The sequence below is a fragment of the Phyllopteryx taeniolatus genome, chromosome 9, assembly GCF_024500385.1.
Source record: "Phyllopteryx taeniolatus isolate TA_2022b chromosome 9, UOR_Ptae_1.2, whole genome shotgun sequence".
Taxonomy (NCBI): Eukaryota; Metazoa; Chordata; class Actinopteri; order Syngnathiformes; family Syngnathidae; genus Phyllopteryx; species Phyllopteryx taeniolatus.
The window spans coordinates 29,585,377-29,600,886 of NC_084510.1; the positions used below are offsets into that span (position 1 = coordinate 29,585,377).

A 15,510-nucleotide genomic window follows, 5' to 3' on the forward strand; every position below is an offset into this window, starting at 1 on the left:
CGAATAGCAAATATCATAAAAGCAAATATTGTTATTACAGAATTGCATCTTGGCGCCAAAGTAACAGTTTAGTACAGTGAGTTGAGGAGCTTCATTTAGATGAAAGTAGCCCTTTGCCACCATCCGCCGGCCCACAACGATAACGTTGGTTCTCTATACCCCGCTTAAAAACATATTGCTGTCGTTGTTTGGATTTCAAAATGAGAAAACCAAGAAAAACCCTCAAAAATGTTTCCAATCTGCTTCCTTTGTCCTCATGTTCACCGTGCTTCTCTCACTAATTTACGCGGGGAGAGAAAAAAAAAATTCAATTGTAATAAACTAAATAAATAATAATTTAGAATCTTCGTCCTCTACGTTGTCAAAGCTATGACACCCAAGTGTGTCTGCCGGCGTCTGGCGAGGACCAAAGCAGGCGGCGTGGCGGCAACGTGAATTTCCAATTCAGCGTGGTCGCACTACAAATCGTGCACATCCATTATGCGCGTTGCGAATGTGGAAGTGCAGAAAGCGTGGACGCGGCGAGGTCACCCAGGAACTCTCAACGCTCCGTGCGCCAACCTTGCGATGAATGGAAATTGCACGCATATCTTCCGGCTGCACTTTATTATCCACGGCAAATACTGCATGTGCATTAGACACACGTTTCACATACTGCAGATGCTTTGCATCCTTATAGGAGGAAGTGATAACCTTGATAATACAGTAAAAGAGTCCAAATTTACAAATGCATTTTTCTTTGGTGATATAAATTCAAATGCATGTACGTATATAAAGTAGATGCATGGATGTATTTTTCAGTACAATTTGAATTATTATCCTTATTATCCTTATCCAATGAATCCACAAAAATGTTATATTATTCATGTAATATAAATGATAACTTTAGATTTGAAAATTAATTTTAGGCATTTATTAGGGTCGGTCTATTTTGTTCACAAATGCATTTATTTTTGTTTTTGTAAATAAGGAATATAGTATATTTCAATGTGATATCACTAAATTCCAAATTTATTTTAATGCAAATATTAAACCAAACTGAAAATTTGAAAATATTTGTCAGCGGGAGACCTTTATTTATGCCAATACATTCTACGGTTAATTGACTAATAAACTAAACACGCAATGTGTTATCTTGGCATAACTACAAAAATAACAAAAAATAAAAAAACTACAGTAACTAGATGTGTGGTATAACGAATTACCAACTAGCTAACTAACCCTGCTAGCTTACCAATTAACTGACTGATAACTGATCGTTATGCAGTGTTTCCCCTCGGCATAACTAACAACTAAACAACAATCCTACTAACTAACTAACTAACGAATGAACAAACAAAAATAAACTAACGATATGCAATGTTACCCATTTGCATAACTAAAAACTAACCAAATATTCTAAAGGACTGACACTCATCCACCGAAAGGCAGCAGAACGAATTCGCCGACTCGTCTTTTTCAGGTGGGATTTTATATGCATTCACTCCTCCATATTGTAGTTTCGATGGGCCGGCGTGGACGTGCGCACGGCGGGCGCGGACAGGAAGCGCCATTTTTGATCAACAAACGTCAGCAGCCCCCACAGCGGCGGAACGTGGCCAGTGTGGAAAGAAAAAAAAATAATAATCGAACCAAATAATGTTGCAGGCAGTCACATTTCCACTCAAGTGCGACAGCGGACGAGATGCCCGCCAGCTGCGATATTTCTCTTGCTTCGGGCCGCCTGCCCGCGTTCGGACAAAGCTTGCGCCTCGTGATGCGATGTACACTTCAAACGCAACGCTACACGTGGAACAAACAAAGCCACTGCGGACATTCATGGCATTCTGGCGCCCTACTATTACGCAATACCAACTAACATACTAATGAACTATTCTACCTAACAAACTAATTAATCAACCAGCACTCAATTGTCATCACTTTGCCTCGATGCAAGTGGACCGTAACAGAGATATGGAAACTCTGTGTAGCACTGCGCATTGTGTTCAAATGAATGAACTGACAAACTAACTAGCTAGCAACTTACTAGCTAGCAACCGACCACACGGCATATTACTGACAGACCAACTAACCTACTAATTAACAAGTGACTAATGAATGAAGCAATGTGTTTTCTGTTGGCATAAACAAAGACACTTCCCTCCTGCAATCAACTTCTTAAACAGCTAAACAGCACACTGACTGAGGAGTATCTGCACCATTTGCACAATCGACATTGTCCCAGATTATCGCGCTACTCGTGACTTTAAACTGCATACACTCCTTGAAGTCTGGGCGCCCTTTGCACAATGGTCATTGCACCGGACTATTGCGAGATTAGTCATTCAAACTGCTCTAAGTGCTACAGGACTCTGCATCTTTTTGCACAATTGTCCAAAAAGAAATAAATAATGTGCTCTTGGTTGACATCCAATTTAAAGCAGATCATTCTTGCAAAAAACCTACAAACTAACTGATATGCATATCTCAAAATATAAACAGTTCTAAACATAGTCGTCCTCGATCGACATCCTTCACCAGTGTAACGATGATGTTTCTCACTCTCGCGCTCTCTCGTTCACGCTTCTCTTATTAGTTGCGTCCGGCCCGTTAGCCTTCACGATCCCAATTGCCTCCGGATTCCCATGTGTGCGTACGCATCAAATCAAATGTTATGCTGCAAAACTGACAATTGAAATTATTTCTCCCTATTGACAACTTGCTTGGAAATTCATTCTCACTTATGGCGACTGGCGCAATTTCAGCTTCACAACCACGGCCGGGCCTCAGAAGGGAGCGCCGGTCAAGCTGGTCGAGAAAAACGGGACGGAGGTTTTATTCCTAAAAAGAACGTTAAATATGACTCAAAGCTAATGTAACATTATACACAACGTTGAACGTTGACACTGTGCTTCAATTCAAATGTACTGCACATTAAAGTTAATGATACTTCCTAAAGAAACGTTTGGTCGAGGCAGGTTTGAAAATAAACTGTTCTTAAAAATTAAATGCAACTGTATTCTACTATAAATACAATTGAACTGAAATCACAGTGATTCTTTCACATGCCACTAGCGCACTTGGAGAGGACTTTTGAAAAACACTCCCAGACGCACTTTTAAAACAACGTCACAGGCATCCCATAATTTCCCTCGCTTAGTTTCAGGTTCCGCGTGTGGCCGACCTCCAACTAAAGATCCTCGTCAGATTTTGATCAGCCCCCGGCAGGTGCGTTTTGAATAAACCGCAGGCATTGATTAAGCAAGCGCTTTGAAAGAACTAAGGCTCTTAACTGCTCCCCGCCTGTGCATTCATTTGGATTAAGAGGACAAATCGATGTCGGTGAGGCCGAGCGAGTTGCGTTCTTTTCCTCGGTTCACTTTTGGCCTGATGGATGCAATGTAAACAACATCGGTGACGCGGCCAAAGTCTTGACAAGCGGCGTCCGGGAATCGCACACGCATACAACCTGAACGTTAAGGATCACCGAGACATCCAAATGTTGACTCGGTAACTTTCAGGCGTCTTCTTGATGCGCAACTTCGTTTCCTCTTTTCTAAATGTTTTTCACGGGAGAAAAACAAAACAAAGCAGCTCAACTAAGTTACCAGCCTATTTATTAAACAACAAATATACTAAGCAACTAACATGGCTTAAAACGCTCATTGGAAACCAGGAGCCTACTTTGAGACTATAACCCATAACCCTTGAAACCTTTAGTTTTGAAACCATAACTTCAAAGCCTAACCCTGTTTTATAACGCTATCTATGACTTGAAACCCTAATTTTAAACCCAATCCCTGGCTTGAAACCCTACTTTGAGACCCTTAACCTTAACCCTGGCTTGAAACCACAATTTCAAACCATAAATCTGCCTTCAAACCCTACTTTGAAACTGTAACCTAAACTTGAAACCCTAATTTCAGACCCTAACCCTGTCTTAAAACCCTAATTTGGGACCCTTACCCTGTCTTGAAACCATAAATCTGGCTTCAAACCATATTTGAGACCCTAACCGGGGCTCCAAAACCTATCCCAGGCTGGAGACGGCAATTTTAAAATCTTACCATCGCTTGAAAGCCTGAATGTAAACAATAAATGATTTGATAAATCGCAAAATAGCAAATAGCAAAGCACCCCCCCCCCCTCCCCCGCCACACACACACACACACACACACACACACACACTCACACACACAGCCTGAAAGTTATTCCAGCAGGCGTGACCTCTCCTTGAGCGCGGCATGATGACAACGGCATGCAAATTAGATTTTCGCCAAAGATGTACGAGAGCGCTGAAAATAAAAGATAAAAGAGCGGAAGGCCCACGGAGGTGTTTTGCTCTGAGGGGGGGGGGGGGGGTCCACCCACTGCAACGCGTTCATCCATTCATCTTCAGTGTACACGCATTTGGAAGACACTTCATTAGGTACACGCACCGAATGAGATCACACATACAACAACTGCACCAAATGTGAGGATTGAACTGACATCATCAAATGCTTGATCGTTCATTTATGATGATTGTTTGTGGCACGAAACCCTATTTTTAACCCCTTGTTAAAATCGAAAGCCTACTTTGACACCTTGTGTGTGTTCCTTATCCTCTCCTCCTCTTTCTGCATATGCACGGCAGCATTTTCTTTTGTCGGGCTACGTTTTGTGCCTTCTGTTTTTTTTTTTTCTCTTTTTCTTTCTGGCTTTATCTCGTATCCGCTGGCAAGCAAGCCTGCGGAAATGAAAGCTGACGCAAATACGAACAGCCGCCCGCCCGCCGGCCCGGTCGGCCGTTCGCTCGTGCGCAGATGAAGCGAGAAGACCTTCAGAAACGGCATCGCTTCGCGCGATTGAGTTCAGCCGGGCGCGCGGGTGCATCGCCGAAGTGCCCGGATTGGTAGAATCTCACCGCGTGCCTGCGCGCAGGTTAATTGGTTGAAAGCAAGCACACCAAGATTACGGAAAGGTGTTCAGCTCCGCGACGGGAACGCGCGTTCATGGATGATTGTTGAGATATAGTGTTCAACTCTTTTTCATCATTTCAGTTGTACAGATTTGACAGAAACCGAGGCCAAGGACGCATTTGGGCTTTCTGCCATGAGTCCCCCCCCACCTCCCATGTGCTATTTATTCAGGCAAATTACAGCACGAGCCCACTAGCGGCTAGTAGCTGCTAACAGGCTAGCGGACCGGCAAACCGCCGTTGGCGCCGTCCAATTTTCCACAGCCACGCCCGAATGGACACGAGAGACATTTCAGGAAAACTTAGCAGTCGATGACCATCGCCAGCCTGCGAGCTAACAAGCAAGCGAGCACCAACCTTGAAAACCCTCACCGGCAGTTTGGCCCCGCTTATTAAATAAAGAATTTTCAGAGTTAAAAAAAAGATATGTATATATATTTTATTTTTCTTCAATGCAATTATTACGGGCGTCAATTATCCGCGGATTTTTGCTATTCGCAGCCCTTTGCCCCGCGAATAGCGGGGGTCCACTGTATGCCGAGCTTTGCGAGACCCATTTTTACATTTATTACACAAATAAAATCAAATAAAAAACTTTGTACTTGTTTTCTCTGGCTTCCAGGCAAGGATGTGCTCCCCGGCTGACCCGGAGATGAAGCCCTGGAGCTCGGGGAACGCGGGATGTGGCGGCTTCATCGCCGTCTCGGGATGTTGCTCGCTTCAAATGTGCGGAACTCCCAAGAGGAGAGGCAATTCCAAAAATAGTTGGAAAAAGCAACTTTCCAAACACGACTCCATTTTTATTAAACACATCTGTTGTTTTGCATGACCCTTTGTTCAACTACAAACAGTACCAAGTGTAGGAAAATGTGGTCATATTACAAGAATAAAGTATTTTTTTCCAGATTCTTTCATGCTGAAAAATGAACCCCCCCCCCCCAAATCTTGGGAGAATAACTTAATAATATAATAATGTGGAAAAATTCCATATTGTCACAAGAAAAAAAGACTTAATTAACTAAGCCTTGTTGCGTGAACACATTGCTCATGAGTTGTGTCATTTCCAATTGTCTGGGAGGCCGTGAAGGTAATAGTGTGTAATAGTGTCAAGGGTCAGGGAGGAAAGCGGAAGTAGGACGCGACTGTGCCGACATGTTCCGACGTTTGCAGGAAATGCTCTACTAGTTGAATGTTGTTCTGGCGTGATTACGGGCGACAGGAATCATTCGTTTTGAAATCAAAAGTTTGTTACAGCGCTGCTGCTCGTCCCGGTAACCACGCATCCGAACGTCCGTATTTAACCACCGATCCGCAAAAGTGGAGAGAGAGTCACAGGACAAAGCAGATTTGCCGCATTCAAACTCCAATTTCCCCAGTTTCAACTAACGTTCCTTCCCACGTCGCTCTGATTGGTTGGCTTGTCAAATCCTCCCGCCTCGTCAAACAAAATTAGCTCTGATTGCATCTCGCCTTGGGCACGAGACGGAAATTCTCGTTTTTATTGGTTGACGAACATGCCAAGAAATTTCGTTATCAGCTGAGTCCCCGGAAATGATTTTTTTTTTAAATGACTTCATCGTCTGGGTTTAGTCAGAAAAAAAATGGAACCCTGCCTTGAAACGCAAACCCAGCCAAGAAATCCTAACTTGAAATCATAATTTGATATCCTTTGTTTGTATCATCATCATCAATGTTAATGTGATTCCATGGTGAGTTTGTTTGTCATCTCCCACACCCAAAAATCAGTTTTGGTGTACCACTTGATCCACCGGTTGACCATCAAGCCTGGTGCTTTTTAAAATATATAAATATATATATATATTTTTTTCTTTTTTGGGGGGGGGGGGGGGGGTGACCTTTTTCCACTCATTTCCTGTGGGCTCACTTTTCCACCGGGGGGGGGAGGGGGTCGGGGGTGTTGACATCAACTGTACCAACAGGACCTTCATCCTTCATGAGGCTTGACAGCCCCGTGGGGATTTTGTAATTTCGTCCAAAACTGATAGAAGATCAGGAGGCATCACGTGGGGTCACTCTCTGTTGCCATGGCAACATCTGGAAAGGCATCAATGGAGGATGGAGAAGAGGTAGTACATCGAAACTCTCGCGGACCATCTGCAAAAGTGCGAAAATAAATCCGCAACTTGGAAAATCAATTAAATTACAAGGGGGGGAAACATCAGTCTGACAACACTTTGCATTAAACAACTTTGCTTTAATGACACCAGTGCAGTTAATAGAAAGTCGCCATGTTATTATTATTATTATTAGGGCCCATACATCGCTGCTCGCAGCTTTAATTATATTTATATATTCATATTTCATTATATTTTTAGGCCAAATAAGCTCACAATGGAAGGGCTTGAATTCCCGTACTCAAACTCACCATTTTGCGGCCGTGTTCAGGAAAAGGAATTTTTTGAAAATCACTTTGCCATATGAAATTTGGTGGGCATGTGTATCATGAGTTAGACCCACAAAAAAAGTCTCGGGAAGCCACGCCCAAAAAGACACAGGGAGTCTGCAATTTTGCTGCTTTTAGGGTCTGTTTGGCCATTCCAAGACTAACAAGTTATTTATTTGATTTGATTGATTGATTTTTTTTTTTTTTTAAATCAGCTTCTGGAGCTAGTTTCACTTCGAAATTTGAAATTCGGTAGACATGTCTATCATGTGTCGACCCACAAAAAACTCTGAAGAAGCCACGCCCAAAAAGACACAGGGCGTTGGGGAGTTATTTTGGTCTGAAGCGGCCGTTTCGAGTTTTTGTCTGATGGCTTCAGAATTTATTAAATGAAATATACTAGACACACGGGCAACGTCAAAATGCAAAACCTTCGCGTTTTCATCACTGCGAGTGGGTAGAGCATGGCGGCAAAGTTGGACAACTCGCCATAAAAACATGAAAAGCTAATAAATCAGTTCTATTTTGGATTATTACTAGGATTATGTACAGTACACGAGGGGTTAGCAACTAAAACACAAAGGTCAAAATACTTGCAAGACAAACGCCGACATGTTCATAGATGAGATAAGCGCAAGGTTCAGTAGTGTTTGTTACGGAATCATGCATATTTCAGCAGCGGGAAAACAAACACGGGAAAGCCGAAACACCTCCGCGCCGACCGCGCTCAGGGTGTCGTGGCACATAAATCTGCGTATGTACGTTTGCTACGCGCATTTACATTTAGATGACAGCCGGCGAGGCGGCTTTGTGTCGTCTCCTCGGCGGAACGATTCCCGCGGATAGATGGATGATGAAAAAGGATAAGGCGGGAAGCCTCGCACGCCGGCAAGGTTAAGTAAAGACTTGAGGGGGAGATGCTGAGCACCGTAACCTTCGCTGTTAAGTCGCCTCGCCGGAAAGCCCGGCTTTGGCTTCCAGTGGCGTGATTACCCGGGAAGACGGACGGCGACTCTTTTTACTTCCTGATCAAACGATGAGGATGTGTTTATGTATGCGCTCTCAAAAATATGACCGGGGGAAAAAAAAAAAAAAACACGAGGGGATGGACTGCGGCCGAGCTATATTACGCACGAGTACGGCGGAACATCGACCTTTGAACCCCACAAAAGACGTACATATTAGAGACTAATATAGGTCTGATGCTGTGACAAAAGTCATACTTTTGGAGAAAAAAAAAAGGTCATATTTTTTTAAAGGAATCACATTATTGGGGGAAAGAAAAATCTAATTTTGAACGGAAAAAAAGCAATTTCTGGGAGAAAAATAGTCATATTTTTGAAAACAAAATACTCAACATTTTTTGACCAAAAAAAATAAATAAATAGTCAAACCTTATGGGGAAAAAAGTTATTCATTAGGGGAGTGACAATTGTTTTGGGGAAAAAGTGCACTTTTTGGGAAAACAAAATTCTTTACCCCAAACCTTTTTTCCATAAAAACACTTTTTCGAAAAGAAAATATGTTTTTTTAAATTAAAAGCCCTTGAATAATATGACTATTGTTTGTTAAAAAAACAACAACTTTTTCTCCAAACACAAAAAAAGTTTTTTTTTTTTCCTTAATTTATGCACTCCCACAATGTTGTCGGCATTCGACTGTTTAAAATGGGCAGCCATTGTGAAAAATATTCAGTTACTTGGATTGGTGCAAAAGGGGCCCGTAATGTGCAAAGAAAACATTCTCCACATAAATACTCTCGATGCAAGCCAGAAGTCATTCATTCGTGTACCTAATAAAGTGTCCAATAAGTCATATTGTACAAAAAAAATAAAAAATGAAGAGATTGACGACCGTTCCTGCAGGTTGGAGGTTCGGTTGTTTAAAAGCACATTGTAGACGAGCCAAAATGAAGAGACTGCACGGAGGAGTATGGGGGGGCAAGAGAAAGTGGTATCTTTCGAGAATAAAGTCATCATTCAGAAAGATAAAGTCAAAAAGGCTGCATTCAAATCTTGCTAGGCAAAAGTTTTTTTCGAAAACAAATATTTCTCAAAAGCAAATTGTGGTATGTGGCACCCTCTAGTGATATGGGAGAGAATCACTGCCCACGTACAGTTCGGTTGTTTTTCACTTTTGAGTTCAATACATTTGAATGAAATCTTAAAGAAGTTATTTATAAATGTTTTTTTTTTTTTATTATTTTGGTAAAAAAAAAATGTGTGCGATCCCATCCATCCATTTTCTGAACCGCTTACCCTCACGAGGGTCGCGGGCGTGCCGGCGCCCATCCCGGGCTGACTTTGGTCGAGAGACACACCCTAAACTAGTTCCCGGCCAATCACAGTTTTGATTTTAATTTATCTTATTATTTCAGTAGTTGTGTTCTCTGTAATTAAGTCCGTTGTTAACGTTTAAACTACATAATGATGGAGTGGGGGGAGAAAAAAAACTAAATTCCTGAAGCATGACTGTTATATAATGGTAGTATCCTCATTTCTTGTCTGTTCAGTGCGTAGCCCCAATACTCCTTCATACTTAAATTAGTTAAGACACGGATGAAAACAAGTGCTACATGCTCAAACCGTTCTAGTGGACAGATCAATGTTAAAAAAAAATGTAGTGTTAAAAAAATGTGCAACAAAGTGTAGCTTGTTTGTTGAGCGGTTGTTCATCAGCAGGTGCAAGCAGCCGTGAGGAAGACGACGAGGAAGAGGGCCGCACGTTCCATCTTGAGATGTTCACATTGAGCGGGACCAACGAGAGGCGGGCGGCGCTCACGGAGCGGCGCTAATGTGCGGCGTCCACGGGCAGATGGGCTCCCGTGAAGGTTGGACGCACTTTTTGTCAGGTGGCGCAAACGCCGCAAAATGTGACGCCCGGTTCAAAAGATTTGCGATGAACAAAGTTCGGCATCGTTCTACTCCTGTCCTGCAGGTGGCGGTAATGCAGAGTTCCAGCCGTTTGTCAACCGTCAAACAAAGCTCGACAATTCTCGTGTCTGTGCACTCGGAATTGCTCAAACCAAGGCGAGGTGCTTCCCTTATGATCACAACTTCCATCCTACCACGACGTGTAAGAATACGATTCATCTTGAATACATGTCGATTGTTATTCGGTGATTTATCTGTTAGTTTGGAAATACCTGCTTCCCTAGGAATAACCTGTTCTTTTGGTAATAACCTGTTTTTGTGTCTGTGTTTTTTTTTCTTTTTCTTTTAGAATAGCGTGTTCTTTTGGGAACTACCCTGTCATTTATGACTTAGCTGTAATTTGTCATTTATAAATTACACAGTCAACGGCAGTTGCCAAACCAAAAGAACACTCTCTATAGGCTCCCCGCCGGTCCGAGGCCCCGCGGTCGCCCCCTCCCGGAGCCTCCGGAACCCTCGGCCCCCGGAGACGACGGCGGCCGAGACCACCCTGTCTTTGCCCCTGCCGTCCTTCTCTGAGGGGCGCCCCCGCACCCACGTGTCGGGGTCGTCGCTGAGCTCGTAGATGGAGCCGTCCTCCACGCCGTGCTCCAGCGACTCCAGGGACGAGTCGGAGGCCTCGTCGGCCATCGCCGTGAGCGGGCGTCCGGGCAGCCCCGACGTGGAGCGCAGCTTGTACCGCAGCAGGACGCCCCGGCCGCGGACCGGCTGCTGCAGGGATTCCTGGGACGAGGCGTCGCTGGGATCCTCGCCGCCGCACGCCGAGTCCGGCCCGTCCGCCACCGAGTCCCTCTTCAGGAGGTCCGGAGACAAGGTGCTGGTGATGGCCGCCAGGAAGTCCACCGGCCCGCGGTGGCCGTTCAGAGAGATCCGGCCTTTTCCTGGAGAAGGGAAACCCGTTCAAGTGAGGAGACAAGCGGTTCTTTTTGGGATTACTTGCTATTTGAAGAATAAATCCGTCTTTGGGAATTGCTGGTTATTTGGGGATTCACTTGTTAGCTTGGTAATGATTTGTTTTTGGGGAGGGAATTACCTGCAATTTGAAAATGACCTGTTCTTTTAGGAATCACCTGTCACCTGTAACCTGTACGGCTAATTTGGGGAACTACTTGTTATCTTTGGAATTCCCGGTTTTTGAGATACTACCTGAATTTTGGGAGTTATGTTCTTTTGGGAATTGCCTCTTTTGGGGCAATTACCTATTTGACCTGTTATTTTGGGAATTAGGGGGCAGACTGGTTAGCACATCTGCCTCACAGTTCTGAGGACCGGGCGGGGGGTAGGTTGATTGACGACTCTGAATTGCCCGTAGGTGTGAATGTGTGTGCGAACGCTTGTTTGTTTCTATGTGCCCAGCGATTGGGTGGCGACCACTTCAGGTGGTAGCCCGCCTTGCGCCCAAAGATAGCTGGGATAGGCTCCAGCACACCGGCGAGCCGCGTGAGGACTAGCGGCACGGAAAAAGGATGGATGGATCTGGGGAATTACCTGTTATTTCTGGAATGACCCCCTATTTTGGGAATGGCCTGTTTCTTTCCGTGGAATGACCTCCATTTTGGAACTGACTGTCCTTTTGGGAATCACCTGTCATTTCGGAAATTACCTATTTTGTGGCGATGGCCTTTTCTTTGGGGATTCCCTGTTATTTGTGGAATTACCAGCTACCTGGGGGAATTTTCCAGTTACTTTGAGAATGACGTGTTCTTTCGAGACTAACCATTCATTTTCTAATGGGAATTACCTGTTATCTGAGGAACGACAAGTTATCTTGGGATTGGCCTGTTTTTGTGGGAATGATTTGTTATTTTACCAGAGAGCTCGTTACTGTATATTGACAACTGCTCTTTTGGAGATGAGCAGTTCTCTCGGAGCTTACCTGTTATTTTGGGTATTCCCTCCAGTTTGGGAACCGGCAGGGTGACGATGAGTCCTTGGGCGGTGCCGACCCACAAGAGTCCTCGACAGATGAGCAGGCTGGTGACTCGCATGCTCTCCGGACCTGCAACGTCAAAACAAGGAGAGGAAAGATATATATTTTTTAAATATATATATTAAAAAAAAAAAAAAAAAAAGCAGTGTTTCGTCTCTTTTATTTACGAGTCACTAGTTGCCGTGTAAACCTTACAAAAAGCGAATTTAAATTCAGGAAGCCAAAAATAACTGCGATGATGTCAAATGCATATTCATTATTTATTACAACGACTAATACTGCAACTCAATCAAACTTGAATTTTGACTCCCCCTCCTCTGCCAAGCCTTCTCCTAGCATCACCGCGAAGCACTGCCGCTACCACCGCTACTCCTGTTAGCATTACTACGACTACTCCATCGCTACTATGACTGCTACCGCCACCACTACTAATACCAGTATTACTATGAGTCCAACTGCTACCACTATTACTACTATCGCTACCATTACGACTACTTCCACTCCTATTACTCTTAACTCGTTCCTCTCCAACAACGAACTACAAACACCTTGCTTTTGCATCCACAGTAAATTACATTTCAATTATTTACACAAAATAGGTGCAAATCAAACAACGAAACCAACAAATGAGATCATTTTGCAATAGCAGAGGGAGCAGAAATGAGGAAAAAAAAAAAAAAAAAACCATCCTTTTGAGTCCTTTATCCCCAAATGTTAGCACTTTTTCAACCATGAAACTGCAACATTAAACTTATTTTACAGAACACAAAGCACTGAATTCTATTAGCCATGAAGTACGTTTTTTTTTTTTTTTTTTTTTTTTTTTTTTTTATATACACTCAAAATCCTCCAAATGACAACGAACAGGTTCACCTTTGTTTCGGGCTCAAGTGGTAACGTTGCATCATCACGTGGGATGCGAGTATTTTGCTGGTGTGTGTGTTCGTGTGTTCCGCTGCTTAACAAGATAATTGCTTACGCCCACTGTATTATTATTACCCACACACTTTCAGACAACTCAACAAAGGGCTGAAAAACATTTGCTGCCGCTTTATTTTTCCGCATTTTCCTCGTCGGCCACCAGTTATCTATCGCGACATTTACCACCGTGCCCGTAATTGAGCCACACCGATGATCGCAAGATGACAACATACGTAAACTTTGATTTTATTTGATTTTAAAACATTTTTTAGGCTCGCTCACATTGTCGCTGTTACTGCAAGCGACAGGGCGCTTGTTTACATGAGAGGAGCGCCACCTGGCTGACGAGCGTTGTCCTACACATGTATTAGTACATGATTATTGAATACAGCTCCATCATATCTGGGCCCTGCAGGAGAACACTGGTACTGCACGGACCAATCCTCTTTTCCAGCCTTTTGTGGACTCCGAAGACATGACTTTTTTTTTGCGACTGAGGGCGAAGTCTGCAGACCGCGTCCACTCCTGTTGCTGCCCACGCCCCCCCCCCCCCCCCCCCCCCTTATCTGTTGCATATTTCAAGCAGACGCGCCGACTGCAAGACCCCCGGGGTCGCCCTTTTTCCTCATGCAGGAGTCTGCAGTCTTTCTCATCTCCTCAAAATACAAAGAAGACAAAAGAATAGCTTTTTTTTGTTGTTGTTTTTTACCGCTCATTCAGAGCAATGATATCGCGTATCAATAGCACAAATTGTGTTTACGGTTTATGTAAGAAAACTGACATGCTTAAGGCACATATGCCTTTGATTACACCTGACTTATTTATCATTAAAGTTAAGTGAGCGTTTAAAGCAATGGCGGATCAAGTATGGCTTTGTTCTTTAATCCTACAATTGGTTCATTACAACGTATGAATTCCTTTTTCCAATGAAATAAAATCATTGATCTCATAAGATAATTGGTTCATCGATTTCGGTGTGGTGGCGGTGCGCTTTGGCAGCAGACAAAACAAGTCAAAATCAAACACGGCCGCATTAATGCGTAATAATTTGATTTGTAACATTTTATTTCCTACCGTGTGCAACATGGACTCATATGAACCAATCCTTTTTTAACTACATGCATTTTAGTTCTTATTTATGAGTAATGGACTCCCTTTATCATGAGGACGATAATAAGTACTATCCATTTTATTTTATTCTTAATGACATAAGTTTTAAAGAATACAATTAAAACGATGGCGTAAATAAGCATCATTTAGCAATATGTATTTCAAAAAATAATTGATGAAGGAATTACAGATGAAGCAAAAACAAATATAAAAATTGTAATTTTGATCCTACTAAAGGACAACAAAGCATGTAGACAAATCAATCTTGCGTGTTCAGCGGATTTGTTGACGGTTGTGTGATTCCTTTGGATGTGTTGCGTAACGTTGCTGCTTTTTATGAAAGCCACGGTCTCGCAACATATGAGACACGACGGTATTACGCTGACTCCAGGAAAAATCAAAAAGTACTGTTCCAGCGGTTCATTTTGAAAGAAAATCAAGTTTTCCGACTCAACTTTCCAAAGTTTTGAGCAACCCTTTCCATGTCATCAATCCCACAAAACTCTTTCAGTAAGCAAACACTTCGATTGGCTCATTACGGTCACGTGATCCCAACAAGGGCCACCGTCGTACTGCAAACAGTCTGTGACAGCAGCCTATGTGAGAAAACACATTCTTCGTTTAACAGCAATTGACCGCGGGTCCGCACGAGACCTGGACTTAGTCCGGACCCGGTCCAACTATATGAAGATACCTGGTTTAAAGAGAGTGTCATCATCTTGAGCAATAGAGCAGCTGTTACCTTCTTTTTTACACCAATAGTTAATGACAAAATAAAAAAAATAAAAAAAATCACCTTTTATTACGCCCTACTTATTCATCATCAAAGTTAAGAGATTGTTTTATTATTACGTTATATGAATAGAAGAGTGAATGTTAAAAAGGGACTTAAAAACATTCCCTGCGCATAAAGAAAGGTTTTCAAAAGGAAAATTGGTAAAAGTGTTTCGAGAATGTCTTGAATATTGAATATGTAGCATGTTTAAACTCATTCACTGCCATTTACGGCTTTTGAAGTCAAATATTTATGTTAACTGGGAGGGAATGAGATGTCCACACATGGAGCATTTGCAGTTGTCACGAGGCAACTTCAAGTTTGTTGTTGTTACCCTCCACTTCTTGCCACCACAACAGGGAAACTTTGCCATAAATATTTCACAGTTGACGACGTGAGGAAGCGCACGGCGGGTCACGTGTGGCATCTTAAACGGACCGCAGCCAAAGAAAGGCCGCGAGTGGGGTTGCTGAGAGGATTTACAGCCCAGCGGTTGAG

At 43.1% G+C, this 15,510-nt stretch overlaps 1 protein-coding gene and 2 long non-coding RNA genes across 9 annotated transcripts in view; 2 read left to right on the forward strand and 1 right to left on the reverse strand.

Moving 5' to 3' along the window:
* The window catches only part of LOC133484066 (uncharacterized), a 31,205-nt gene extending 25,360 nt beyond the window's left edge, over positions 1 to 5,845 (forward strand). The window contains exon 2 of the long non-coding RNA XR_009790284.1: positions 5,562 to 5,845. This is a non-coding gene — a long non-coding RNA (uncharacterized LOC133484066). The remainder of the gene's footprint in view (positions 1 to 5,561) is intronic.
* Positions 5,846 to 9,580: 3,735 nt separating this feature from the next.
* Positions 9,581 to 10,707, forward strand: LOC133483710 (uncharacterized). The gene is made up of 3 exons (XR_009790180.1): positions 9,581 to 10,173; positions 10,281 to 10,418; positions 10,566 to 10,707. It is a non-coding gene; the product is annotated as an uncharacterized LOC133483710 (long non-coding RNA).
* Positions 10,501 to 15,510, reverse strand: part of arhgef10la (Rho guanine nucleotide exchange factor (GEF) 10-like a) — a 104,672-nt gene continuing 99,662 nt past the window's right edge. For all 7 annotated transcript variants that reach the window (XM_061785278.1, XM_061785280.1, XM_061785283.1 and 4 more), the window contains 2 exons: positions 12,153 to 12,275; positions 10,501 to 11,157 (listed from right to left, as the gene is read on the reverse strand). In XM_061785278.1, coding sequence (XP_061641262.1) covers positions 10,631 to 11,157; positions 12,153 to 12,275 — 650 coding nt within the window. In that variant the 3' untranslated portion in view covers positions 10,501 to 10,630. The remainder of the gene's footprint in view (positions 11,158 to 12,152; positions 12,276 to 15,510) is intronic.